Source organism: Rhipicephalus microplus, chromosome 6 (assembly GCF_043290135.1).
Source record: "Rhipicephalus microplus isolate Deutch F79 chromosome 6, USDA_Rmic, whole genome shotgun sequence".
Classification (NCBI taxonomy): domain Eukaryota; kingdom Metazoa; phylum Arthropoda; class Arachnida; order Ixodida; family Ixodidae; genus Rhipicephalus; species Rhipicephalus microplus.
In genome coordinates, this window is record NC_134705.1 from 32,669,946 (window position 1) to 32,696,211 (window position 26,266).

At 44.8% G+C, this 26,266-nt stretch overlaps 1 protein-coding gene across 1 annotated transcript in view; it reads left to right on the top strand.

Moving 5' to 3' along the window:
- The window catches only part of LOC119167686 (chymotrypsinogen B), a 495,108-nt gene that overhangs the window by 447,116 nt on the left and 21,726 nt on the right, over positions 1-26,266 (top strand). Inside the window, exon 9 of the mRNA XM_037419206.2 lies at positions 22,101-22,237. Within this exon, the coding sequence (XP_037275103.2) occupies positions 22,101-22,237 (137 nt within the window). The remainder of the gene's footprint in view (positions 1-22,100; positions 22,238-26,266) is intronic.

Below are 26,266 nucleotides of genomic sequence, written 5' to 3' on the forward strand. Positions count from 1 at the left end.
ATACCATTTTTTCTACAAACATCATTAGGTGAGTAGTCAAAATGTGCTCTAGTGTTTTACAACAAGTACTTGTCAAGGAAATCGGTCGAAAATTCGTGACGTCATATTTGGAACCCTGTTTATGGATCGGTATTACCTTGGCACGCCTCCAATCTATCGGAACGTCACCGCATTGAAGCGATTTTGTGAAAATGTTCAGCAGAAAAAATGAACACCACTCGGCATAACGCCTAAAATGGCGTTGAAAATTTGATCAGGTCCAGGGCATTTTTTCACATCTACATTAAGTAAGAGACCCAGAATGCCTTCTTGTGTTATAGTTAGGTCAGGTAGACATTGCTCATTATAAATTCGCACTTGAGGAGTTGAACCATCGTTCCTAATGAAAACCGATTCAAAATATTCATTAAATTGGCAAGCCATTGTGTAATTATTCATGATAGTTACATTATCGTTCTTCAAAAATTGGATGCCAAGTTTTGGTCCTGAAAGGTACCTCCAAAATTTTCCCTGTGATGTTTTAATGAAATCCATAAGAGTTTCATTCATGTACCTGTGTTTCGCTTGAATAATTTTCATCTTGAGTTCTTGAGGAAGGAAACCGACGTAATTGATTTCATTGATTGATTTGTGGGGTTTAACGTCCCAAAACCACCATATGATTATGAGAGACGCCGTAATGGAGGGCTCCGGAAATTTCGACCACCTGGGGTTCTTTAACGTGCGCCCAAATCTGAGCACACGGGCCTACAACATTTGCGCCTCCATCGGAAATGCAGCCGCCGCAGCCGGAATTCGATCTCACGACCTGCGGGTCAGCAGCCGAGTACCTTAGCCACTAGACCACCGCGGCGGGGCGGGAACTGACGTAATGACGTGTTTTTGTTGACAATGGTTTTTTAGCCCCCGTTCTTTGCAATAGTCGTTTTTTCTTAATTATATTTTTTCGCGTAATCCATAGGTTTCTTCTGTTAACTTTCTTGGTGCTTTTTCCAACAAATAGTTCTATTCCTTTCAAAACAATGCATTTAAACATGTTCCATGCATCATTTACTGATGTAGTATTCAGAGAGATATATTGAGTGAAAGCATCATTTCCCTGCTCTGAATGATCTATTGCACCAGTATCATCTGCTTTAGAAAAATCGAGAGCTGTCGTAGTTTTATTCTTTTTTACCCGAGTGCGTGCGGTATTTATATGCGTGATCACCATTTTGTGATCAGATATCCCTTCTAATACTTCACATTGATATTTGGATTGCGTGGCAGATCTGCTCAAGAAGACCAAGTGGAGCAGTGATTTTCCTGATTCATGGATTCGCGTCGGTGAAGTTACAATTTGTGTTAGGTCAAGGGAGAAAGGCAGATCCAAAAGAACTCGAGACACAGCTTGTTCATTTTGACCTCCCTGATAATTCACCCAATCGATATGCGGTAAATTGAAGTCTCCAGCCAGTATGATCTTATGATTAGAATGGCTAAACTTATCAGTTAAGAAATTATTAAGAAGTATCATATATTCTTCAGGGGTACCAGGTGGGCGATACACTGCGATAACTACAAAATACTGCCCATTCATTTGTATCGTGCACGCAACGCATTCTAATTCCGGTAGGGTGAAAATTCCAGTGCAATGAATTGAAGTTTTGTGATCCATGGCAACACCTCCTCCCCTGGATTCTCGGTCTTTGCGACAGGCAGTATAATTGGGAGGCAGGAACTCAGTATTTTCAACTGATTCGCTTAACCAGGTTTCTGTAATGATTACAACATCCGGTTCTTGTTCAAAGAGCGCAGCCTCAAAGAGTGATGACTTGTTACAGATACTTTATGCATTAACATTCATAACTGTTAACTAGTCAGGAAAAATTTCCACTGCCGTCCAAGCTGGTTTCTTTCTCGTAATGGCGAGCGTTTCGGCACTCTTTACGCGAATCAGTGGAATCGTCCCAGTAATGCGCTTTGCCGTCTACGTAGAGCTTATCGTAAGCTAGGCGCACCCGCTTTCCACTCAACTTCTCGTCTTTAGCGCTTTCTCAAAGACACTTTTTGCTGTGTAGCACGCGTTTTGAAAAGTGATCACTGATTGAGACGTGCGAACCCTTTAGCTTGTAACAGTTACGCATGATTTCCTGCTTTTCCTTCAAGTCCTATAGTCGGAGGATAACAGGTCGCGCTTTTGTCTGTCTTTTTCCAATGCGGCTGATACGCTCCACGCTTTTAGGCGATAAACCGATGACAGATTTTATTTTGTCCTGTACCACTTTCGTCAGGTCTTCCTGTGTTTCCCTGTCCTGCTCATGCAGGCCGAAAATAACAAGATTATTGCAGCACTGGCGATTTTCAATGTCATCAACCATCCTAGATAACACTTCGACTACTTCGTTCAGTCGGGTTGCTGTTTGTTGTGCTTCATCCAGTTTAGACAGAGAGGACTCAAGTTTAGCTAGGCGGTCTTCAATGTTTTTTATGGCAGTACCATTTTCTTTTACATCCTTTTAGACTGCTCTCTGATCCCGTTTAATGTCGGCTAATGTTTTTGACTGCTCCTTCAATTTTGCGAAATCTGCTCAAGTTTGTCATCTGAGTTTGAGCTCGGGCCCAGATTCAACTCGACGTCACCACTTGTGACAAGCTTAAGAAATATAGACCAAAAATCGCACACTATCAACGCCAGTTTTCGGGGGCACGGCACGACTATTAGTGACAAATGATTGCTTTTCAATGATGAAGTGTCGTGCCTCACCTGCAAACAAGCAAATACGAACACGTTGGACACCATGCTTGCATTCGTGCCGTATCCGCAACTGAGTAGGTGGGCGTCCGGTGGGCTAGTTAAGTCGGCAGCAGTCCATGGCGTGAATGTCGTTGATTGGTAGATGCTTCCGATACAGGCGTCTTTGCTGCACGTGGATAGAAGCGGCATCGGTGACAAATCCAGATAGCTTGAGAACGGTGGCTCGTGCTCCGTCTTGGTGAATGCGGCAGTTGCACTTGAATTCGCAGCGGTGACGAAAAGCGGAACCTGCAAACTAGCAAATACGAACACTTTGAACACCATGCTCGCATTCGTGCCGTATCCGCAACTGAGTAGGTGGGCGTCCGGTGGGCTAGTTAAGTCGGCAGCAGTCCACGGCGTGAATGTCGTTGATTGGTAGATGCTTCCGATACAGGCGTCTTTGCTGCACGTGGATAGAAGCGGCATCGGTGAGAAATCCAGATAGCTTGAGAACGGTGGCTCGTGCTCCGTCTTGGTGAATGTGGCAGTTGCACTTGAATTCGCAGCGGTGATGAAAAGCGGAACCTGCAAACTAGCAAATACGAACACGTTGAACACCATGCTTGCATTCGTGCCGTGCCCGCAAAATGAAGGTGCGCGCCTGTCTCGCAGGCGATAAGGTGTAGAACGCAAAGCGACCGGCAGGTCCCACCACCATGTTGTCTTAGCAAAACGTTCGAAACACTTGCCTTTTTGAGCGTCGCGTTGCACTGTCAGTGCAGCATGATGAACGCTACAGTTCTTAAAATTACTTATGTGTGCCTTCTCTAGTGAAAGTCACATATTCAAAATATTATCGTGTTGTTATGGTGCCTCAGATATGCGCACTTATTTCTTTTTAATCCACAATCACACAAGTATGAATCCAGAAACTTGAGCAATATTGGTTGGCGCTGCGAATGGGGTTGACCGTTTGGGGTATCACTTCGTGTCGTTTGAAGAATGGTACGGCAGACAAACAGACAAGCGTACAGACAGACAGATCAAAATTTTTGCGTCGAAGTACCCTACGAAAGACTATGGTCTTTAAAAAACGAGCTTGCTGTGCTTGCTTTGTTCGTTTTGCGCATGCACGTGCTCGTTCACCAATGTTTTTATAAAGTGTCGTTCCTGTACCTGCAACAGCAACTATGACCGACCCCACACCCCTAAGTGACCAAACCCGAGTGTCAACGCAGAAGAAAAATAAGTCACGCCTGTGTCTAAATGTCTTGAGACAGAGGCGTCATAGAACCGTCGTCAGCGTCATGGCCCTGTGACAATGATAGCCAGACACCGAATCGCAATTATGGGAACCTTCTCTCGTCCTACGCATGGTGCGTGCGTCGGGTGCTGAAACCTACACTGTAAACAAAAATATACCCAGCTGCGAGGATTCGGGGGATGACGCTTCCGCTCTGTTCCGGTGACCCCACTCAAACCGGAATGTACCGGAGCACACGCATTGGTTTTCCACCACTTTCCCCCGGTGAGTGACGGAGAAAGGAAACGAGAAGAAAACGGGGCCAATTCCTTGACAATGCTATGGTGGTTAAAGCGCAACTGCTCCGGTGGATGTTTCGTAATTGCTCCAGCACATTGCTATGCGGCTTTCATTGCCTGTTGGAAGAGGGACGTAGGCAGCCTCGCCGGATGGCAGCCGTCATTCCCCACAAACAAACATGACGCAGACCAAGCCAGTGGAGTGAGGATTGTGCGAAGCGTTCGGCCACATTCGGGAAAAGGAAATCGTTCTGTGCACTTTCTGGATATCCCAGGCGACTAAAAGCGGCAACGAAGGTTGTCAACGACAGAAGGGTGTTCTGGGAACCTCAATCGTGTGGAAGTTCCGGGCAGCGAACGACACTTTGGTATCTCGCGACTGTTGAGCAGCCTGGACGTCTCTGGTGCGGTGCAAAACTGGTGAGTGACCTCTTTTTGAATTATCTGTGTTATTCTTGTCAGGTAGTGCTAGGATTGGGTATTTTCGGGTTGATAGATCAGACATGTGATAAAAATTAGGCTAGTTTTATAAGATGTCAGAAAAAAAAGTAAGCGGAATTCTAATAATGCGTTCTTTGGACTACATGTTTTTTTAATATAACTTGGGTAAATGAATCAAGTTACTGTAATATTTGAAATGCTGATTAGATATGCAACATTACAAATTATCATAGTTTTGGGTTGATTCTTTAGACCTTTATTAATTGCTATAGGTAAATCCAAATGATTGAAAGATCTTTTTGTTCTTGTATGTACACGTGTAACATTTTCCTCTTTCTATATCAATAAACGCCAGGTCAAGCTCTGCCACTGCGTAAGAATTATTTTGATATATTATGTAAGCCTAAATAATAAAAAATTACTAACTGTAATCATCGTTAATTCCTTATAAATGTAGTAAATTGAGGTAGGTCGTTGTGTTTAACACACGTTTTTGTAACGCATACACGCGCTGGTAACGGTGAAAAAGTTATTTTGATTGGATAAGTGGTATCTGAGATATTAAGCTATAGAAGCATACTGTACTCCTTGAGGAACGTGGCGCTTTCGGGACAAGAAAGAGAGGGGTGAAGGAAAAAAAGAAAGAGAGAAGTTGCTTGTCAGGGTGAGTTGTGAAGCACTCGACGTTTCTGTGAAAGGGGGAGTGTGGTAATGAAGCTAGCCCATAAGGTAGCCCGACTTAACTTTCAAAGATGGACGGGACCTGGTAGTGAAAAAAAAGAGAAAGGAGAAGGCGCTTTTTCGAGAAGCAAGGCGTGTTTTCTGTGTTGATAATGGGAGAGAGTACAATCCTGCTGCTGAATTTTTTTTCTCGTTTCAGTCCTGCTACGATGGCTGTGACTGCAGTTCTTTTGGCGGAAGAGGAAAGTACAAACAGTGCTGAGACGTAATTTTGATCTGAAAAAAGCAACAACGCGGGCCTTTGAACGGAACATGGCAAAAGAATATTTCTGGAATCCTGGTAGGCATGCCGTGACACCTCCACGCGCATCACCTTACGGTGGCCTCCGAACGTTTTCACGGACCTGTAAGTTGAGAAAAGTGGTCGGTCTTCCCTTATTTCTGTTAGTATGTGTAAAATGCAGTTGGATTAGAGAGCGTAATGTTTGTACCTTTTGTTTTGCTACATTGTTGTGAACGTTTCTTTATTTTGAGCTTGAGGTTGTTCGTCCTGAAGAAATATATGCTCACGCAAGAACTACTTTAAAAGTGTTCGCTAGAAGTATCAAAACAAAGCGGGCAGTGCAAAATTTAAAAAAAACAAAAACAATGGTAACCTCCCTGGAAAAGTATTTTGCAAAAAAGATAGAGCTATGCTTTTCCTAAATACAGGCGGCAACCATGCAAACTGTAAGGGCCTACTTTGCTAGAAGAATGAAGATGAGCGCGTAATAAAATGGGACTATATTATTTAGCATTATTATTTGATTAACTTAGGAAATCATCAGGAGGGGCATTCCTGATGCTGTCTGCCAGAGCATTGAAATTAAATTACTTTATTCGAAAAATTGCCTTTGATTGAAAATAGAACAATCGATTAAGAAATATATATAAAACTTTGACGAGTTTTGAACTTTGTTCGTCTAACTAAAGTGTGTTCTTACCATGTAGCGGCTCCCTGACACTGGAGTACAGAGGTTGTGCTTTTTGATATTGAACGTTCATCAAGCCTGTTTTTTTTTCGTCTGTGTGTGTGGTCCATTTTAGATATTGGTTCTTAGACTCACAGGCTGTATAGGCTTTATTGAGTGTCCGTGACTTCAGTGTTCTCTGTTTTTGTGCTTCCCACATGATTTGCAGTTCTCATGTAGAATCATTTTTAGGCAAAATATGCAGGAAGCAATGAGCTGAATTCTTGCATCATCGATAAATCTGATGAATGGTCTTCCGGGGATTGCGATGAGTTGTTCCTTGTGGCCACGATTTTATTTTTGTCGTGGATTCTTTCGCAGCATTATAGACTTTATTTTAAAGCAGTGCGCGTAAAATTTGTGTGCTGTTGATTTCATGTTATCTGTGTTGTGTTTCGTTTTTGTGGTTTTCTTGCATGTTTGTTGTCTTTCTTTTCCCACAGAATGGGTCATCAATAAGAAACTGCACCTTATTTCGAATAAATCAAGCAATAAGAACTCAAGTCTGTTTTTAATTTCATCTTCTAGAACTCTGTGAAAAAAACACAGTAACTCTGCAATACTTGCATGAAAATTGAGACTTCTTTCACCTAAACGATGCGTTAAACGATCAACATACAATAAATAAACAACTGCTTAAAAATACTGATCAACTTCACAGAAATTCTGTCCGGACGAAGTAAGTATACATTCGTAAAATACTTCGGAGGTGCCACACCAAAGCTTCGGATAGCCAAAGTGAAAACCCGCGAAATTTCTCCGGAGGCGTCACACAAAAGCTCCAGATAGACGGAGTGAAAACCCCGGAAAAAATGCTCCGGAGGTTTCACGTAATCACTCCGGTCAGCCGGAAGGAAAGGTAAAAAAAAGTACTCCTGCTGCGCCACGCAATTTCTCCTGTCGGTCGGAGTGAAATGTTTGTTAAAAGTACTACGGGTGCATCAAGCTATTCCTCTGGCCAGCCGAAGAAAAAGCTCTGCTCCGGAGGTCCGGAGAAAAATTTGCTCTGAATAGGGGGACGCTAGAGGGCGAGCGTTTTACTCTGACCTTAAAGTAATTTTACAGTGCATATAGGAGACATTATTATTTTTTGGTTCTCATTGTGAAGAAGTTTTCCGTGTGGAGGCTGAAACTTCAATTTTTTAAGCTTTTTTGTAGTGGGAATACTAGTTCTTGCACAACGATTTGCTTACGTCAGAGTGGAAGGCCTGGTGTAGTAGCCACAGCATCAAAGTCGCCGATTAATGGCGGTTACAGGTGCTCGTGCCACATGGGTTCAGCGCACGCTTTAGTCGGCAAACAAGCCATCAAAGAAGTGTGCGCATTCCATTCCCACAAACATTACTTTCTATGTTTTGTATTGGTTGCCCTGTGTATTTTGTATCTTCGAGTTGTGCTAAATAAGTAACCTCCTCCAATTAGAGCTCTCCAATATCACTGTGTTGACTCGTCATCACCTTCCTGTGGGGAGTTCTTCTAAGACTTTTTCATCCTCCTAGTCTTCCGAAGCGCTTAGCTTTGCACAACCATGACGTTTGGCTACAGAGTGGGTGAGGTTGTTAGATTCCGAAATTCATGCTCCTAAACTAGTATCCCAAAAAAAGTGCCACGAAACTTATTCAGAGTGCTCTAATATACCTAAACCATCTGTTTTATTCTTCGCTATGTTTAACAGCCAAGCAAGACCTTTCGCCTAGGTAATAGTCTTAAAAGTCACAGCTTTGCCATAAAGACGAAGCAATGAACGCGATAGCTACAAAGTGGAAGGTCACGTGCAGAATGGTAAGCATATCAAAACGTGCATTGCGTTTCTAACGCACAAATAACGCATGAAACGTACTCACGGGCATAGATAAACGCCAATAAGCGTCTAAGTTGTTACTTCGCTGTGTCTGAAAAGCACGCTCTTTTCGAAAAAGAGGCTGTGCAACAATTGCAGTGACCTTTGTGCGCCCGGTAACTACCACAGAATTGTACCAGTTAAAGCCACAGGCCAGCCAAGATGTACAATCTTACCCACCGTGAGATATGCGTGCGCGAGCAAGAGTCCACCTATTCCTCTGTGCGGAGCCAAGTATACGTGGTAGATGAAAGCACGTGCCGCCACGCGCTTTACGCGCCATCTTGCTGGTAATGCTGAAAACACGATAGTTCCCCCTCGAGATTCTCATCACCAGAAGCTAGAGGTGAGTGAATGAGTGTGAATTTTATTGTGGTTCTGAAAAGAAAGAAAGCGGTGCCGAAAGCCCCGCCTGTCAATCCGGCCGCTCCACCCAGGTCGAAACCGGTAGACAGAGTCTGTCGGTGACGGCCCGGGCACCCTTGACCGCCTTGAGCTGAGCGATGAGCTTTTTGTTTGGAGTGGCGGAGTCCCAGGAGGACTGGTCAGAAAATTTTGTACTCATGTTGGCAGGGCACAGCTAAAGCATGTGGTCGAAACTTTTATATTCGTTGCCACAGTGTGGATATACATTGTAGAAGTCAGGCTAAGGTCCGTAGGTTTCAGTTATGTACGAGTCTGCAACAGTCTGTGAGTGATTGATTCTGCTGTTTACAGATTTGTGTGAGGAGGAGGAAAAGTTCAATGTTTTGTTCTATGATGAGAGGTGAGTTTGCGATATGATACTAGCGGGTCTTTGTGATCAAGGTTCCTGCAGGCTCCATCGATGCGAGGGGGCGGACCACAGACGTGGAAAGTGAGTTTGCGCGCTGTTGGTATGCCCGCTTGCTTGGGTTGCATGGCGAAAGCTGCCAGACTTTGGGTTGCAGCCAGAAAAGCCGGGATTGTTTCCCATGTGAGCCGGGAACCATGTGATGTGTGAGGGCAGGAAATTTTCCTTCTTCGTTTCGTGGTTGAAAAGCCTGTTAACAACCGTAGCTGCCTTCGAAAAGACTAGGGCCGCCGAAAAAGTTCTCATAGCTGTTCTAGAGTCCGAGTAAATGACCGAGGCTCCCCGTGCAGCTTCGAAGGGCGATGGCGATTTCCCCTGCTTTGTGGGTGAAGTTGGTAGCAACTGTGGCTGCGTTGACGAGCGAGCCCTGGGCATCCACCACGAAGACTGCGTAGGCACATCAATTCCACTACTTTGCCGCATCAATGAAAAGGACCTGCGTATCATTGCGCATGATCTCAGCGAGTATGGCGTTGGCTCTTGCTTTTGTTTGTCCTTCATTGTGGATCGGGTGAACTGTTGTCGCTTTCATGGCATGTGTGCAAAGTTGAGACTTCTCTGGTGGCATGAAGAGGGGCTGAAGGCCGGCTTCTAACACGATCTCGTTGCCCATCCTTGAAAGTGAGAGCCGACTAGTCTGGGCATGCCGCTTGTGCCTCAAAGAGTTCAGTAGCTGTATTGTGCAGGCCCAATTGCAGGAGTCGTTCTGTACTGAAGTTGCGAAGAAGGCTCAGGACCCTTTTCAGTCCTGTTTTATTTACTGTATCCGTTTTGTTGAGCTCTGTCTTCTTCCATTTGAGGAAAGGGGTGGCATACGTCACGTGACTGACGCGAAAGGCGTGGAATTCTTTCATGAGGTTCCCCTGTTTCAGAGCAGCCCCTCTAATGGAGACGCTTGATAATGCCCTGGCGAAGTTGAGGACACTCTTCTCTGTACGTTTGAGGGCCTCCACGTTGTCACCGCTGTGAGCACCAACGACCATGCCCAGGACCTTGATTGTGTTACATCTTGGATTAATACATCCGTCCTTGGTGTGTAGGTGAGGGGGGAGGACCTAAGGAGCTGTGTCTTCCTGGGGCCGTGTTTACACAGAAGGAGCTCTGATTTCTTGGAAGATAGCTTCAGCCCCGTATTTTGAAGGAAAGCTTGTGTGGTGTCCAGCGCAGGTTGCAGGTTCTTCTCCAGGGTGCCTGATGGACCGCTTGCAAACCAGATGGTAACGTCATCCGCGTGAATCACGTGTCCTACCCCATGGACTTTCGAGAGTTGGTTCGACAGATCATGCATTGCGTTGTTGAAAAGTAATGGTGAAAGCACTGAACTTTGGGGGAGTGCCAATATGCTCTAGCTTCTTCTTTCGGCTTCTCTTGTATGCGATATCTATGGTGGACGTCCGGTCAGCTAAAAATAATCTCACATGGTTGTGGAATTTTACTCCGAGATTTGAAGTGAAGATTTCGTTGAGGATGTCCTCGTGCCTGACCGTGTCAAAGATCTTGGTTAGGTCAAGCGCTAGGATGCCTTTTACGTACCTTGATTTCTTGTCTATGACGGCGCTCCTCGGGACGAGCTTGGCGTCTTGTGTTGACAATGATGTTCGGAAGTCTATAAGTTTGTGGTGAAAAAGGCTGTTTTCTTCAATGTGCTCTATAATTTAATTAATATGGCATGTTCCGCAACCTTACCGAGGCAGGAAGTAAAACAATGTGTCTCAAGTTCTCGGCATGGAGCGGTTTTTCGGGCTCAAAGATGAGAATTATATTGGCAGTTCAATATTCATTCGGTACATGGCCAGCAGCCCAGACATCGTTCATTTGTTTGTTCTTAGTGATTTTGATGGCTTGGTTATCTAAATTTCTGAGCAGTTTGTCAGTCCATCTGGACCAGGCGCTGAGTGGCCGTTTGGGCTATGAAGGGCGTGCACAATCTCTGAGACCTCGAATGAACGATCCAGTGAGTGATCATTGAAGTGTCCTCTTGTACTCACGTGTCGAGTCATCCCAGGGGACTGATTTGCTTTCTGTCGGCAGGTATATGTCTGTGAGGGTGTCAGCAAAGTACTGGGACTAGTGACTTCATTCATGTGTAGATTGAAGAATCTATCGAGCATCATCTGGGTATTGCTTTTAGTCGGTGTGTTATTGTGGGCCTATAGGTTCTTGAAAAGACTCCACTTGCTTCCCCGTCTCATTTTATCATCCGCCTCATTACAAAACTCCTCCCATTGTTGTGCATTCAGCTTTTTGGAATGTTATTCGATCTTTTTTTTTATTTATTGTAATTCAGATGGCAGCCTTCTGTTTAGCTTCCGCTTTTCCACTATTCTCTCAGCGCATTCTTCTCCTCCAGCAGGAGTGCGAGTCTGGAGTCCATGGCTGGCACCTCCAGGTCCAAGGTTAATTTAAAGACGATAGTCTTTCTTGGGGACCTTCGACGGAAAAAATTTGGTCTGTCTGTCTGTCTGTCTGTCTGTCTGTCTGTCTGTCTGTCTGTCTGTCTGTCTGTCTGTCTGTCTGTCTGTCTGTTGGTCTGTCTGTCTGTAGATTTGTCTGTTTGTCCGCCCTATTGATACCTCAAACGGCACCAAACGGCCAACCCCATCCGCAGCGCCAACCAATATTGCTCAAGGTTTAGCGTTGATAGTTGTGCGATTGTCAATTAAAAAGCAATTATTGCGCATATCTGAGGCACCACAACAACGCTTCGATGTTTTCTATGTCTGCCTTTATACTAGAAGAGGCACACACAAGTAACTCTAAGGAATGTAGCGTTTAATCGCGCTAACAGTGCAACGCGACGCTCATAAAGGTGTTTCCAACGCTTTGCTACGACGCCACGATGGTCACCTGCCCGTCACCTGCCCGTTGCTTTGCGTTGTACACCTTGTCAACTCCGAGACTGGCGCACATCTTTCTCCGCGGGCTGCACGCCTTCGTTTTCGAAGATAACTGCCAGATGGCACTTGTGTCTAACGTGCCTAGATGCGCTTGTTTGCCTCTACCGCACACTCGAGGTACTCTAACGCGGCGCCTGCAGAATACTATTCCCCAATTTTATTGCGCAGAACATCAAATAAACGTTTTGTTCACTCTCTCCAGACGCAAAACTATAATCTTTCTACGACATTTACAGTGTAACATGTAGATTCGGGGGGGGGGGGGGCAATTTTTATAGTGGCTTTTGCCACCGTACTTTTCTCATTTTTCAGAAGCTCTTCGAAGGTTTCTCTTTGTCTGTCCTCGCTACACCCTATTATTTAGAAAAGGTCCCAGTCGACGTACTTGTACATCTTCGGTGGAGCTTGTGTGATGTGGACGTTGATTTCTAGGATGGAACAGTGACTGCCAAGGTCCTCGTGCAGATTGTCCCACAACCCTTCCGCGTTTCCCAGGAACGTCAGGTCGGGGGTGGTCTCGCTGAACAAAATTGCCTTTGCGTTTCGGGAACCTTGAGTTCGTGAATAACATAACCCCAGATGGTCAAAATTTCCGGAGCCCTCCACTACGGCGTCTCTCATAATCATATGGTGGTTTTGGGACGTTAAACACCACATATCAGTCAATCAATCGTGATTAACATCAAGCTGAGGTTGTCCACACAATCCCCAAATGCAATACCTCCTCTGTCGTTGGTAGCGTAGCCACAGACGTTGTTGTGCGCATTGAAGTCACCGGCAATGATCAACGGTCTGTCCTTGGCTTGCGACGTGGCCCATGTTAGGAGTTCGGTAAATTTCCCGAGTCAGTAGATATAAATAGCTTGCCGTTTGAACTTTCAAGGACGTGCTTTTTCGTGGCTCAGTCGTTAACGCTTCGTATTGACTACTCAGAGGTTCCACGTTCGATAAAGCGCGCTGGAGCCTTCTTGAGGGTTTTCTTCCTTCTTGCGATTTGATATACATAGACACGCATACATATACGGTGAGTGACGGTGATGCCCACATCGACGTCGATGACGACGATAGTGAAATCCGGCCGAGAGTGCCCATATAATTGCTACCACAATAAAACATCACTTACAATTCCGTCGCTTAGTCGACATCGCTCATTTGCAACTTCAGAAAACATCCCATTGCCGTCGAAAGCCGCCAAGCAGTAATGTGGGATATTTATGACAGAAAATAATCAGTAAGGCAACTTATAAGCACTTTGAGTTTGGATATTATGGATCAAATAATCATCGCCAACCCAGAGAACTGCCCTTTATTGTTCCAAACATTGCAGCTAATAAATTAGGGAGCTTTGATGAGCCGTGCAGGGTGGCCCGGCCGAGTGGCGCTAACAGTAATCAAGTGGTCTGCATTTGTGTATTCAAAATATATCACGCCTGGTGATGGAAAGACACCCACGCAGCAATACTACAGCCTCCACCTACCAGTGTCGCGACTTGCCCCGCAGCCGAAGCGTGCTGCCCACGGGAGGCTGCTGGCAGCGAGAGAGACTGCTGATCGCTTTGCTACTTGGCCAGATGAAAAGCACCAAATACGAAATGCGTCTCTTTCCAAAGCCTTGGCCAACGAGAACTTCTCGTGTTGAAGACCAGCATCACCGTTGCCAAAATTGCTGTGCATTGCTAGCATAGCTCAACAGCACTGGCAACGTTACTGAGTGGGCATAAACTGTCATGTGGATCCCCTTGACAATCAGAACAGGGAGCATAACCCTTCGTGAAACAAGAACGAGTTGGTGTACTGAGCAGGCCCAGCAGTGTCGAAAAGTCAGCTTCTCGCAGTTCCCTGCAAGATCCATGGCACATGTAACAAGACGTGAGTGATTATGCTTAGTAGTGTTAACTGAGAAATGAATGCTCTCGTCAAATAGGTAAATTGATGATGTACGGATGCATGAGTCGGTGGGCTTGCTGATGAAAAGCGCTTCTACAATCTTTCTTTTATTTTTCGTTTCCGCTTTCTTTGGAAACTTTGGCTCGTGTAATAGACAACTTCAATTGCATTCCTTGCAATGCGAAGCCATATGGCTAGCATGACCATACTTTATAATGTCTCACTCGGTCAGTAAAGCAATGCCCTGTTTGCCCTACATATATTTTTCCACAGGTCAAAGCTATTTTATTGGCATTCACTTGACATGGGCTCAAGACATTGTTACAAACTTTACTAGTCTTGCTGTTTAGGAGATAACTTTATCAACGTTTGTGGAGGTGGAAAGCAAAACATATCATAGCTGGTTGCTGTATTTCTGTAAAGTGTTACACACCTCGTGTTTTGAACCTGTGAGCGTGAGCATCGAGTGTACAGTCAATAAGCGGCGTTTAACAGCGGCTAAATTATTCAGAATACGTGCATACACGCCAGGAACAGTCTCGTGAAGCTATCTTCTGCTAGGCTGTTCCAGCAACCAAGCGCCAGGACAAACGAAACGGGTATTTTTAGTTTGGGTGGTGAAAGCTCCTTCATTCACGTTAACAAAAATGTGGTTTATCCCTTAGAAATAGCAATTGGTATAATGCACGAAAGTGAAGCACGTCTTTAAAGATGTATATCAATGTATAATACTCATTTATATGTATATTGTCCATTGGCGTTTAGTGGCTACAGCGCCCTTAGTTGTTAATGTACTCCCGTTGACATCTGGTGGCCTCCAACGTGACAACCACTGACTCGCAACCGGTAGACACCCTCAGGAGACACTGCATACACCGGAGTACCGCGAAAATCACGTTTGAACTACAAGCGATACTGAAAATGTTTTAACCTAATCGTTTTTCAACTTACTATCTGCTGCAGTGAAGGAGCGTGACTAGCAAATCAGCGACCATCCTATGAATATGCTCTTAGCATGCAGCGCACAACTGATAGACTGCTTTGGTGAAGATACTGAGGGCATTTATTTTACCCATCTTCTTCTTCTTCTGCACATTATCATAATCGCATCTTGATCATGGACGTCAGCTCCTCACTGATGACATCGCACAAGGCCGTTGCAGAAGGCTGATTGGGCTCACAGAAGGTAGTGAGTATTCTAGTGATTGTAATTCTTCGCGTATGATTGCTGTTACTACGCAACGTAGGTCTGCGTCCGCGGTAGAACGTGTTGCGTCATTGTCTGCAGGTAAACTGACGCGAGTTCGTGGAGGCGTTGACAGGTTGTGCAACGTCAGCAATGGGAGCCGTATTCTTCATGGCAGGATCATTGAATGCGATAGGTTCAATCTCCTTAAGAAGGTGGTGTACCTTGTCCTACTCTGGCGTTTGATGAATCTACCCGGTGGCAAACTTCAAGAACATCCTCGATGTAGGATGTATAGGACTCATCGATGTGCAGTTTCCGAGCTGCGAGACTTTTCTGTGCGAGAGCTGAACGAACAGTTGGTGTGCCAAACACTTGGCGAAGCTCGTCTTTGAAGGCAGCCCACTCGGGCATGCTGATCAGGTGGTTGAGGAACCACGTCTTTGCGAGAGCAGTAAGGTAAAACGAGACCTCGGCGAGTTTCTAGGTGTTATCTCACTGATTAGCAGAGCAGACACGTATGAAATCCTCCAGTCAGTCGTCCACTACTTCCCCGCGCATACCAGCGAAACGATGGGGCACAGGCTCGTGGCTGTTACCGACGTGAGGAGGCGTGGCATGTGGTAGGGGACTGGGAACAGCTGCAGCACCAACTTAACCTTGCTTTGACATATTTCCGGATACCTGGCCCAAGCGCCCACCTCAACGTAGCTCTGGGAAGTGTAGTTGTCGGGAGGATGACGGGGGATTGAAGAGCAATCTCCACCACGTATTAGGTTTTGGTTTGGATGACCTTTTATTAGGCCCGGAGACCCAGCAGCCGAAAGGAAGAAAAGTAGTCTAGAATCTGCTGCACACACCACGCTGGAAGATCGGCCAAGAACCGGATAGTTCTAATGAAATGCTGTTCGTAGCTCATCGTTTAAACTGATGAGAGAATCAAGACAAAAATAAATATTGCTAATTGATAGTTAGAAATAAGAGATATGAAAAATGATGCAAATAATTTCAGAAACAACAATAAGTACGTTAAGAAATGAAGCGATTTGGAAACAAGTAGTTTAGAAGTAATAACGTGTCATTTTGTCTGAATCGTTTTGAAGCTTCATTAAACTCCTGCCAGGCATCGCCAACTATCCCGTTACAGAATCTTAGGGACAAAGCCTCCACAGAAAGCACATTTGGAGTGCTTAACTCCAATCATACGAGACGAAAGACGGAATCTAAAGTAATTTTGTGCATTGTGTCGTATCTTTTAGAATATGTTAGACAAGGGTTCGCTGAATCAAAGACTCCACAAAACTAACAAATAGGGCAAGCTCTCTGTAAATAAAAATATTGCAAGGAGTTTGACACTGCATCCTTCTGATTGCGACTGCAACTGAACGCGTGTGACATATTTTACTATTCCAACGATAATTTAGGTGTTGAAAGTCCACTGTGTTCAAAATATAAAACAAAGAAAATTCTTCTGACATCATTTTCCTCCTAAATTTTGCCCCTCTAATAAATTTAGATGATGGTAATAAGCGAACAACCATGCCACTTAACTGACACTTAGCTAACGCATCCACCACTTCTCTGAGAAAAGGTTCTTTATGGCTCGCACCATGCCACCACCCCCATACTCCATGTACATAGGTACAATAAAGTTTTTCTCTCTCTCCCCGGTACCCACACAAATTTAATCCTCATATGGTGAAACTAATGGTTGGAAAGCACTCAGCATTTGAGAGTTCTCACTTGCAGTGAGAGAAAAACACACCGACAGTGAATTAGTTATTGTTACGGCCAAACTAGTGGATGCTGTTAATTTGTAGAGAGCTAACAGTATCGCGAAAATTCTGCTACGAAAATTGGTACAAAACCTGAAAGGCGCAGAAAAAATGAACAATTTAGATTAGGAGCAATGATCTCTATTCCACATTTTTTGTCGTTTTGAGAGGCATTTATCGCAATGACTGTCTATATGGGTGAATGAACGAGATATTCACTCAAACTGGATTTTAAAAGGTGGCGCGACCTTAGTTTTGCTTGTTTTGAAAAAAATTTCGTCAGACTGTATTTTGATAGAGCTGTTGCTTTCACTGATAGGAAATGCGTCACCAATATGGACAGTTGAGTTGTCAAGAAGGTTCTGTATATAGAGAACTTGAGGCGTGTGAAATCTTGGCCAGTTAGCTTCAAAGAACAACTCGACCTGGAGATAAAAAGTTAGCAGATTCCACGCACAGTGGGAATTGAAGATATGTGAAGCACGAATAAGGAAAGTTGATATGTCACTTTAAAATCAGCACAACGTTACGAGGTGTGGGTAAATTATGTCGTACATGACTTTCGTGTCTTAATTATCATGTTTGGATTTGTCGTTTGCCTTCGTCATCTATTCACAATACGTGATACCCAATTTAGTATATGGGAAGTTTGCGCAACGGCCGTGAGCATGCTATGAGCGTGGTATGCTGTAATGTTTTTACATGACATGCGTGTTTAGATTATCAAGCTTGCACCAGTCATATACCTTCGTCATTAATTGACATCACGTAACACTAAATTCGGTATATGTCGAGCTAGCGAAACGACTATGAGCGCGTCGTGAAGGGCTCACTGTACTCCAACGGAAGGTTGACGCACGCGCACGCTAGGCACAGCGACGGACGCCAGGCGTGACCGGAGGAGCCAGCGTCCGTCGGCGCGGCCCGTCGGCAACCGGCGCGAAATGCGACATGCTGAATTTCGAGCCGATGTGTTTGTTACCCAGACAACACTGCGTCTGCCTCTTTTCGTGACGGAGGGATGCCGGACGCGCTGAAACGCGCAGTTTATGGCAGGACCGGCGCCTGGCGTGGAAACGCTGGCGTGACGCGACGAGACGAATACCGGCGCGCACGTGCGCCGGGTCATGCCGAGATGTATTGGCGCTTTGACTTTGGCATGTAGTCATGTTCTCACATGACACGCATCTCATGATTAAAATGCTTGCACCAGTATCATGACTTCGTCAACCAATCACGCCCCATAATCACAAATTTAGTATAAGTGAAGCTAGCGAAAAGGCCGCCAGCGCATCATGAGCGTGGCATGTAGTCATGTTGTTACATGACACGCATCTCATGATTATCATGTTTGCACCAGTCACATACCTTCATCATCCATTAACGTACTGTAATTCTAAATTTGGTATAAGTGAAGCTAGCGAAACGGCCGCGAGCGCATCATGAGCGTCGAATGTAGTCATGTTGTTACATGACACGCATGTCATGATTTTCATGTTATGGTCTGTCCCTTGTGTTTGCCATGCAATCATGCCCCTTTTGCAACATGCTATGTGAACGAAACCACCAGAAAAGCCGGAAGACCATGAAATTTAAATCATGACATTCATGACATACATATCATGATTCTCATGTTATGACTAGTCAAATACGTTCTTTATGCAGTCATGTTATGCCATACAAAGTTTGTTATCGATACCATTATCGAAACGGCCAGGAGAGTTAAAAGCCGTAGGTGGCTAGATAGATAGATAGATAGATAGATAGATAGATAGATAGATAGATAGATAGATAGATAGATAGATAGATAGATAGATAGATAGATAGATAGATAGATAGATAGATAGATAGATAGATAGATAGATAGATAGATAGATAGATAGATAGATAGATAGATAGATAGATAGATAGATAGATAGATAGATAGATAGATAGATAGATAGATAGATAGATAGATAGATAGATAGATAGATAGATAGATAGATAGATAGATAGATAGATAGATAGATAGATATGCTCAATGTCGCGGAAATTCGCTATGAAATGCCTCGCATTTGAAACACCAATGACACAATAGGATTTGAATCCGGGTACGCTGCATGCCATCCCAGTATTCTACTACTGAGCCAGGCCAGTTAATTTTTTTAATGGAATTTTTTTCTAAACTGGCCTTAGGCAGGCTTCATGTTGGGTAAATAATTGCTGCAATATGAGTAATAAAGCGTTTTAGAACATCAAAGCCGTAGCCAGGCGTCACACAATGCGAATTGAGTAACTACTGCGTCGCCAATGCACAAAGTCATAAAAAAACGTGTTCTTTATCACCGTAAACTATGCCGCATACCCATTTCATGCATATTTCTTCATCAGCAGCAGCAACAGCACTAAAGAGTTGCACAAAATTTCGTGGCGGATACCGCATGCGCTTCTCCAAATAATGTCGAAAGATAGCATGATTTCTGGCCTACTGCACAAAATTGATCATTATTTATGGTGCTGTGGGTATCCAGCAGTGCGCTTGTAGCATCCCAAAGAATGTTTAGAAAAGGCTCTGAAAGGCCGCTCTTCTAGCCTTCGCTGCGGCTGTGCTGCGCGTTCCGCGCAGGCCTGGCGTTTTCTCAACGCGCTAAATTGTTAAGTTAAAAAAAAATTAAAGCATATGTGAATTAAAGTCCCTCCCACTTTCTCTTATTTTCTAAGAATAATAGACTAGTGCTTTATTAGCTCTAACAAAACGCACGGCTGCGAGCGCCCAGAGCAGTACGGCGCTACAAGGCAGGCGCCGCCTACTTTTCTATGAGCAATATGGCCGCCGCGGCTTCACTTCGATAGATGGGCTGGTATGCGGGACCGCGACTCCAGAAGTTTTAGTATAACCTCTTAGTTCCCAATTTCCGTGCTTCCCAGCAGAACCAATGAGTATCGCCTCGCGCGCCCGGCTACCACGAGAGGGCGCATTGAGTGAGGGTTCCAGCGGCTAAAGTTGCACGGCGGGCTTGTCGGTTATTCATGTTGTTCGAGGTATAGCGCATCTCGGACAGGACAGAGAAGAAGACACAGAACACATACATGGTGCGGCGGTTGAGAGCATGGCATGCAACAGAGTGCACGTGAATCCAACGTGCGCATGGTTTGTTTTTTCACCTACGAGCAAAATTCACCGCCAGGATCTTTTGGCTGAACTGAAGGAAAGTATTTTTTTCTCATTCTGCATTTATTTTGGTCCAATTTGTGAACAAAAGAATGCTGACTGTCGAATTTTTCTGATAGTTCATTTTAACGAGGTATCAATTCGTCTATGGCAGTATTATTTTTTTATTGTGGCTTGTTTTGTCTCAGTGCTGAACACCTTGATTTGAGAAATATAGAGACAGTCTATCATTCTTCTGTTTTTCTGGAGACTTGCATGGGGGAAAACTCAACTAATTATAGTCGTCGAATCATATTGCTCTCTTGCCCTGGCTCATAACTCTACTATTATATCGCTTACGGATATTTATGAGGTGGTCTACCAAAGTACAGTTACGTTCTAGATAACAGGATGTCCCAGTAACGTTATCAAAATAAGGTGCTTGTGAAGTAATTTTGCCGTACTATAGTATAGAGCTTCGATTAACCGACGTATACTTTCACTCCCCACGTCTTTCACAGTGAAAGTGCCCAAGTTGTCCTGGTTTCTTTCAACACCGTTTGAGTTTTGATTTGGTAGCACAATAGCAATGCCATTGTCATTACACTCTCGACTGCGTCCAAATAAAAGAATCGCACATGTGAAATAACGGCGTCTTTCTAGGGAAAACTGAGTATTAGCCGAGGTAGGCTACTAAAAACAAAGAAAAGTGCGCAAACTTTCACTGCTATATAATACGGCAGTGTTTTATACCAGATACACCTAACTCAGAGTGCGTGTTGCGTACTTGTTGAACAACCAAAACATTTTGAAGTTCGTTCTTACATTGGCCAACCTATCCACTTAACACCGTAAAAATCACAGTGGGAAAAAGCGACCACAAGTGACCAAAACGTGCCTCTAACCAGCCAGTGGTCGTCACACATTCAGCGACGTTCAGTCTAGACACAGCGTAGACGCTTGGCGACCACCTGCACCCTCCTCCCTGTATCCTGCTTCTGCGGCTCGACGGGAGGATTCTTGAAACAGCGTTACAATGAAAAGCAGCACTAGTTGCATCAAAGGAAAAAAGAAACAACGATTTCATTTGAGCGCGTTCCGTGAGCGTAGAACACGGCACTCCTCTGACTTTTCTTGTTGATCGGGCTGTTATTTTTTTTTCTTCGCCAGTGCCCTTCATGCTATACAGCCTGCAAACTTCGATGTACTGTAAGTTTCCAGCCCATGCGGATCTCTTGCAGAGGCATTGCAAATATAGGTGCTCAAAATATGGGCGGCGCAAATATACATAAAAAATCAGGGAGGCACAACACCGACTTCATTGGCGGAACATGGGAAAGGCATATCTCCTGCAGTTGGTGTACACAGGCTGATAGTAATGATGATACACCGACACGATCAATCTGCCATGCTCGCATTGTGGCTAAATAGCTATACTCTTTTGCACTTTCTCGGCCTGCAGGGAAGATTACCCCTCTTCTGACCTCTTGGCCAATCGCTCGCCGGAGGGGTGGGAGATGCTTTTGACCTCTACCAGTCTCGCACTTCAGCTCCAGGCCACGCGAACGGCAGAGGAGGTGGCCATCAAGTTCAGACTCGTGGATTGGCTACCTCTTTAAATCTAACGGCAATAAAGCTTCGTTCTCTCTCTCCTTCTCTAAATCATATCAAGCTTTTTTATTAGGCCTGTAACATAGCGTAGTCATTGTCATTATAATGCCTACGTGAGGTGGTCTTCCCGCAATAATGTATCTAAAAGATAAACATTGAAAACTTCTGTATATCTTGAAAACTACTATTTACGACATCAGAAAAGTTATATTCTATCTTTGAAAATTTGTCCACTTTTAGCTGTGAAATTTAAGCCTTTGTTGCTATTTTTTTGCTTTGATAATTACTTCATTTCTATCAATTGCGATACTGCTTATTCTATTATTTTAACTACCTTCCAAAATGAGTTGTCTGTACAAGAAGGCGAACTAAAAGTGCTGATGCCATTGGCGTATTGCCTTTTCTTCGTAATCGCATAATAAAACCATTTTGCCAAATCAGCTCCATTTCAGTTGGCAGTGAACGATGCGATGTGACAAATTAGGTTTAACCTTCACTTTATTTCTTCTGAAGCTGACACTCTACATGACCAATATTTTGACAGTGCAGGTGCGGCTACCATATTCGCAGACATCCTGAGCGTCTACAAAGCATCTTCCTGCCGGCTGCACCTTGGTGACACTACTTTCGAAAGCAGAGCCTCGTTCTGTGGCACAGGAGCGGCCACATGTAGGGAAAACCAACTCGTACGTTAAACCTCAGTACTTGCCTGCAAGAAAAACGATTGACGAAGAAAGTGACTACGCAGCCCAAAACTAAAAAAAAAACATTCCTGAAACAAAGAGTTTTGGCTCCCGCCCGACAGCTTTGTCCCGACACGTCACAGTATCAATTCAGAGGCGCTACATTTTCTCACATTTGTTGTTCGCTGACCAAAAAAGATGCCATCCAATTCATAAACTTAGTAAAGTTCCTAGGTTCTACAGCAAAAGCTCATTAGTTTAGAATACATGGGACCAAAAATATTCGAATTGACTGACTTCTTGATTACCAAAAGCATCTAGAAAGCATTTAACAAACTTCTATAACGTCCATACTGTTTAATTTTCTTGATGAATAATTAAATACTGTGCATGCTTTGCGTAAAAGCAGCCATTTTCGCCCCTCACATTTTTGTTCACAATGTTCCCAAGGCTCAAGACCTCCCTGTTGTAACTGATACTTATCGTCTCCACCCGCTACCTTGTTATCGGTGGCCGTACAGGTCGCGGTATTACAATGGAGATGCGGACTGCGCCGCGTTAGTTCACTTGTCAGCGTACACCATTTTTACTCTTTTGCGTTGTACATTTCTCTAAGGATTGTCCAAATTAGTCGGGTTTTGACCAACTATGGCAAAATTGACGAAAGTTTAACGTCATCGAACAGTGGGCATACTGCCTGGAGCCAGAGAAAGCGTTCGAATTATCCGCTTTCCTAAATTAACGGGTGTCGAATAAACAAAAAACTTGCTTTTCTTGGAACTGATTAGGTACTCAAGTAAGAACGTACTGCGCCAAATTGAAAGAAACATTACAGGCTTCAACAACCGCCTTTCTTTCTTTTTTTGTATTTTTGGCAAAAAAAGTTTCAGCAGAGAGTTGCCTCTGGTGGATTATTGCTTTATCGACAAAGCTTTTCGTAATCGATATTAGGATGAGCCGGTGAAACGTGTCTCTTCTTACCGCGCACCTTTTAAACTCTATCTGGTCGAAAATGTTTGCGCCGTTATTACTCTTGGGGAAAAAATCACCAGATCGCACGTGAGTTGACAATCAATGTTATGCGAATCAGGCAAACGAAAGGTGACTGTTGTAATTCCTATATGCCTGCAAACGTTCCGAAGTGCCGCTAATAAAACTGCTACGAAGCGTACTCACAAGTGGAAACCGGTAGAAGCTGAACCAGAAGAGTAGAATGACGACGCTGCTTCTGCAATGATTTCAGTATTTATGCCTTCGCTGTCATAAAAGTGCCCCTTCAAACCTTTCTTTTGAGTGTAACAGATTCATGGAAGGTGCGGGGTACGACAAACCTGGCGACGGAAGCACTACTAACCGGACTTCACCACAGCCGCCGCCTTGCCGTTCTCTCACCGTTGCCTATAGAGATGTCCCAGATCCAGCGCTCCGTTACTTCGAGGATGACACCGACGGGTTCCTTGCCATAATGCCAGGTTCCGTCAAACTTTTCCGGAATGCCTTGAGAGGAGCGTGGTGGTTTGGGCTAGTTGGTATGACATGATGATTGTTATAGCGCGAGATAAGAACGACGAAAAGGGGCAAGAAAAAAAACAAGTGCTCGTCTTCTTGTTCCTTTGTCGTCGTTCTGATCTCGTGCTATAACATTCGTCGTATCTTGAGAGGATGCGGGTGACTGGCTAAAGAAATATAAGAAGGTGAGCGAGAGAACCGCCCAGCAATGTTGTGTTTTCATTGAAACAGCTCTCGTGTGGTAAAATAATCCCGTATACATTTTTGAATTTTGAGATTGTTCTGTCAAACAAGTAAAAAAAAATGTGTTTCGGAGATTACAAGGCGAATAAGAGTGGTGCGGAGCAGATATTTCATGAAATGGCATATCTTTCAGGAGAAACGTGCATCTCTCGCATTTAGAAAATATGGAAGCTGTGTGACACTATGAATGCAGAAATGCCTGAAAAGGATGAAGTTAGAGGCATTTTGAACGACATGGCGGAATATGCGTACATTTTCGTGATTGGAAAAGAGAGCCTGGCCTCTGTGTCCTAAAGGGATGAAGCATTGCTACTCACGTGAAGCACTGATGAGGCGACGGCTGGCGTCACGATTTCGTCACCTCTTTAACATCTCGATGGTGGCTATAGTGTCAGCACCAGATTTCGGGGGAAGAATCCCTTCAATATTAGTGAATCCCCCACGTGTCTCGGGGCCCCAGCGACTTTCATGACGGCTACGTACGAGAGGCACAACCCGCATAAACTGCGGCTTCTCTATCTACATGGTAATCATCAATTCATTCAGCAGATCCCAACGAATTCTACAAAGGCACACGGCAACGCTGGAGAAGCACACGTGACGAAAGATGCTTTGATTGATTGATATGTGGGGTTTAACGTCCCAAAACCACTATATGATTATGAGAGACGCCGTAGTGGAGGGCTCCGGAAATTTAGACCACCTGGGGTTCTTTAACGTGCACCCAAATCTGAGCACACGGGCTTACAACATTTCCGCCTCCATCGGAAATGCAGCCGCCGCAGCCGGGATACGAACCCGCGCCCTGCGGGTCAGCAGCCGAGTACCTTAGCCACTAGACCACCGCGGCGGGGCACGAAAGATGCTTGCGTCCACATCATTTTCCTCAGCGACTGCCGGCTGGCTACGGCGCACGCGAAGAGTGCTACTACCATCCTAAGCCTACTCAGAGGAATGATTATTCTGAGTGCCACGAGCGCCGACCACTCCCCATGTGCTACAGCTGTGGGGCCGAGGGTTATATATCACGTTTCATAACTAACGTGTTTCATACGAGCGAGATCCTTTGCCCTTGGCTACGCAGTTTTTGACCAGAGGTACTCTATACCAGCACAATCACGCACACCTGTGGGTTAACGGTACCCGTTACTGGCCTCCGATAGAAGCTTCACTCTGCCACCAGCTCCACGTGTTCCTTAATCTTCATCGCCAAGGCATCGTATGCACTCACCACCGCCGAAAACTGGTCGGTGTGGCCAATGAGGGTGAGGCCGTAGGATCCCAGGCACTATTAACAAATATTCCTCCACCAGTGTGTGTATAAAAAAACCAAGTTCACGTGATTGTTGACGGCGTGCTTACCATACTTGTAGATACAGGGGCGACTACGTGTGTGATTAGTCTGAATTTCAAGAACACTCGGGCCTATGCTGATGTTTTGCTTGGGACATGGTGTGACATACCGTGGTGTGAGTGTTGACGCATTGTGTCTTGTGGGAGTTTCTACTGCCAATGTGTCAGTGTTTGGAGACGCGTCTACCACAAAATTTCCTGTCTTTGCGCAATCAACGCATGATGTTATTTTGGGAATCGACTTAATGTCACCTAATGTCGTTATAACTCGCTAGTCGCTCTTGCTCCACACTTAGTGTGGACCAACAGTTGACTGCAGAAGTGGACACCTATTCGTGCATTGCGCTCTTCGAGAATTCATCCCGTGATCACTGCGCGTTTCTTGTCTCCGTGGACATGGTCGTTCTGGTCTTCTCTGTCAAGCGCGTTTCACTCACTTGCTCTTGTAACGACCTTGCCATGTTCGACGCCCCGCTACAAGCAATTCATTCAGTCTATGTGAAAAAGAACATTTTAGTTTCTCATTGTGTGGTGAAGGTAGTTAAGTCTTTGGGCAATCAACATTTAAATAGAGCCTGCAGTGCTGCCTGGTAGCGTGAAACTTTGCAGGCAGCACATAGGGCCGATATTGCTTTTACGGCGGCTATGTGAGGCCCAGTCTCGGTACATTGTTGCCGGAAGTGAGCCACTATTCCCTGAGTCGATAACAGTGGCCGGCAATAATGGGCCGGTTTTAGCACTCTTCATCTGATATTTTACTCTAACCGACAACATTGAACCTCGTTTGCCGCTGTCTCGCCCACATCTGCTCAGCCGATGCACCCTATGTCGACTGAGCCGTTGACTTTCACCGGCTAATATGAGGCCACTTAAGCCACTTTTCAGCAGACGTTCTCGCTACCCCTGACATAAGGCGGCTAATATTGG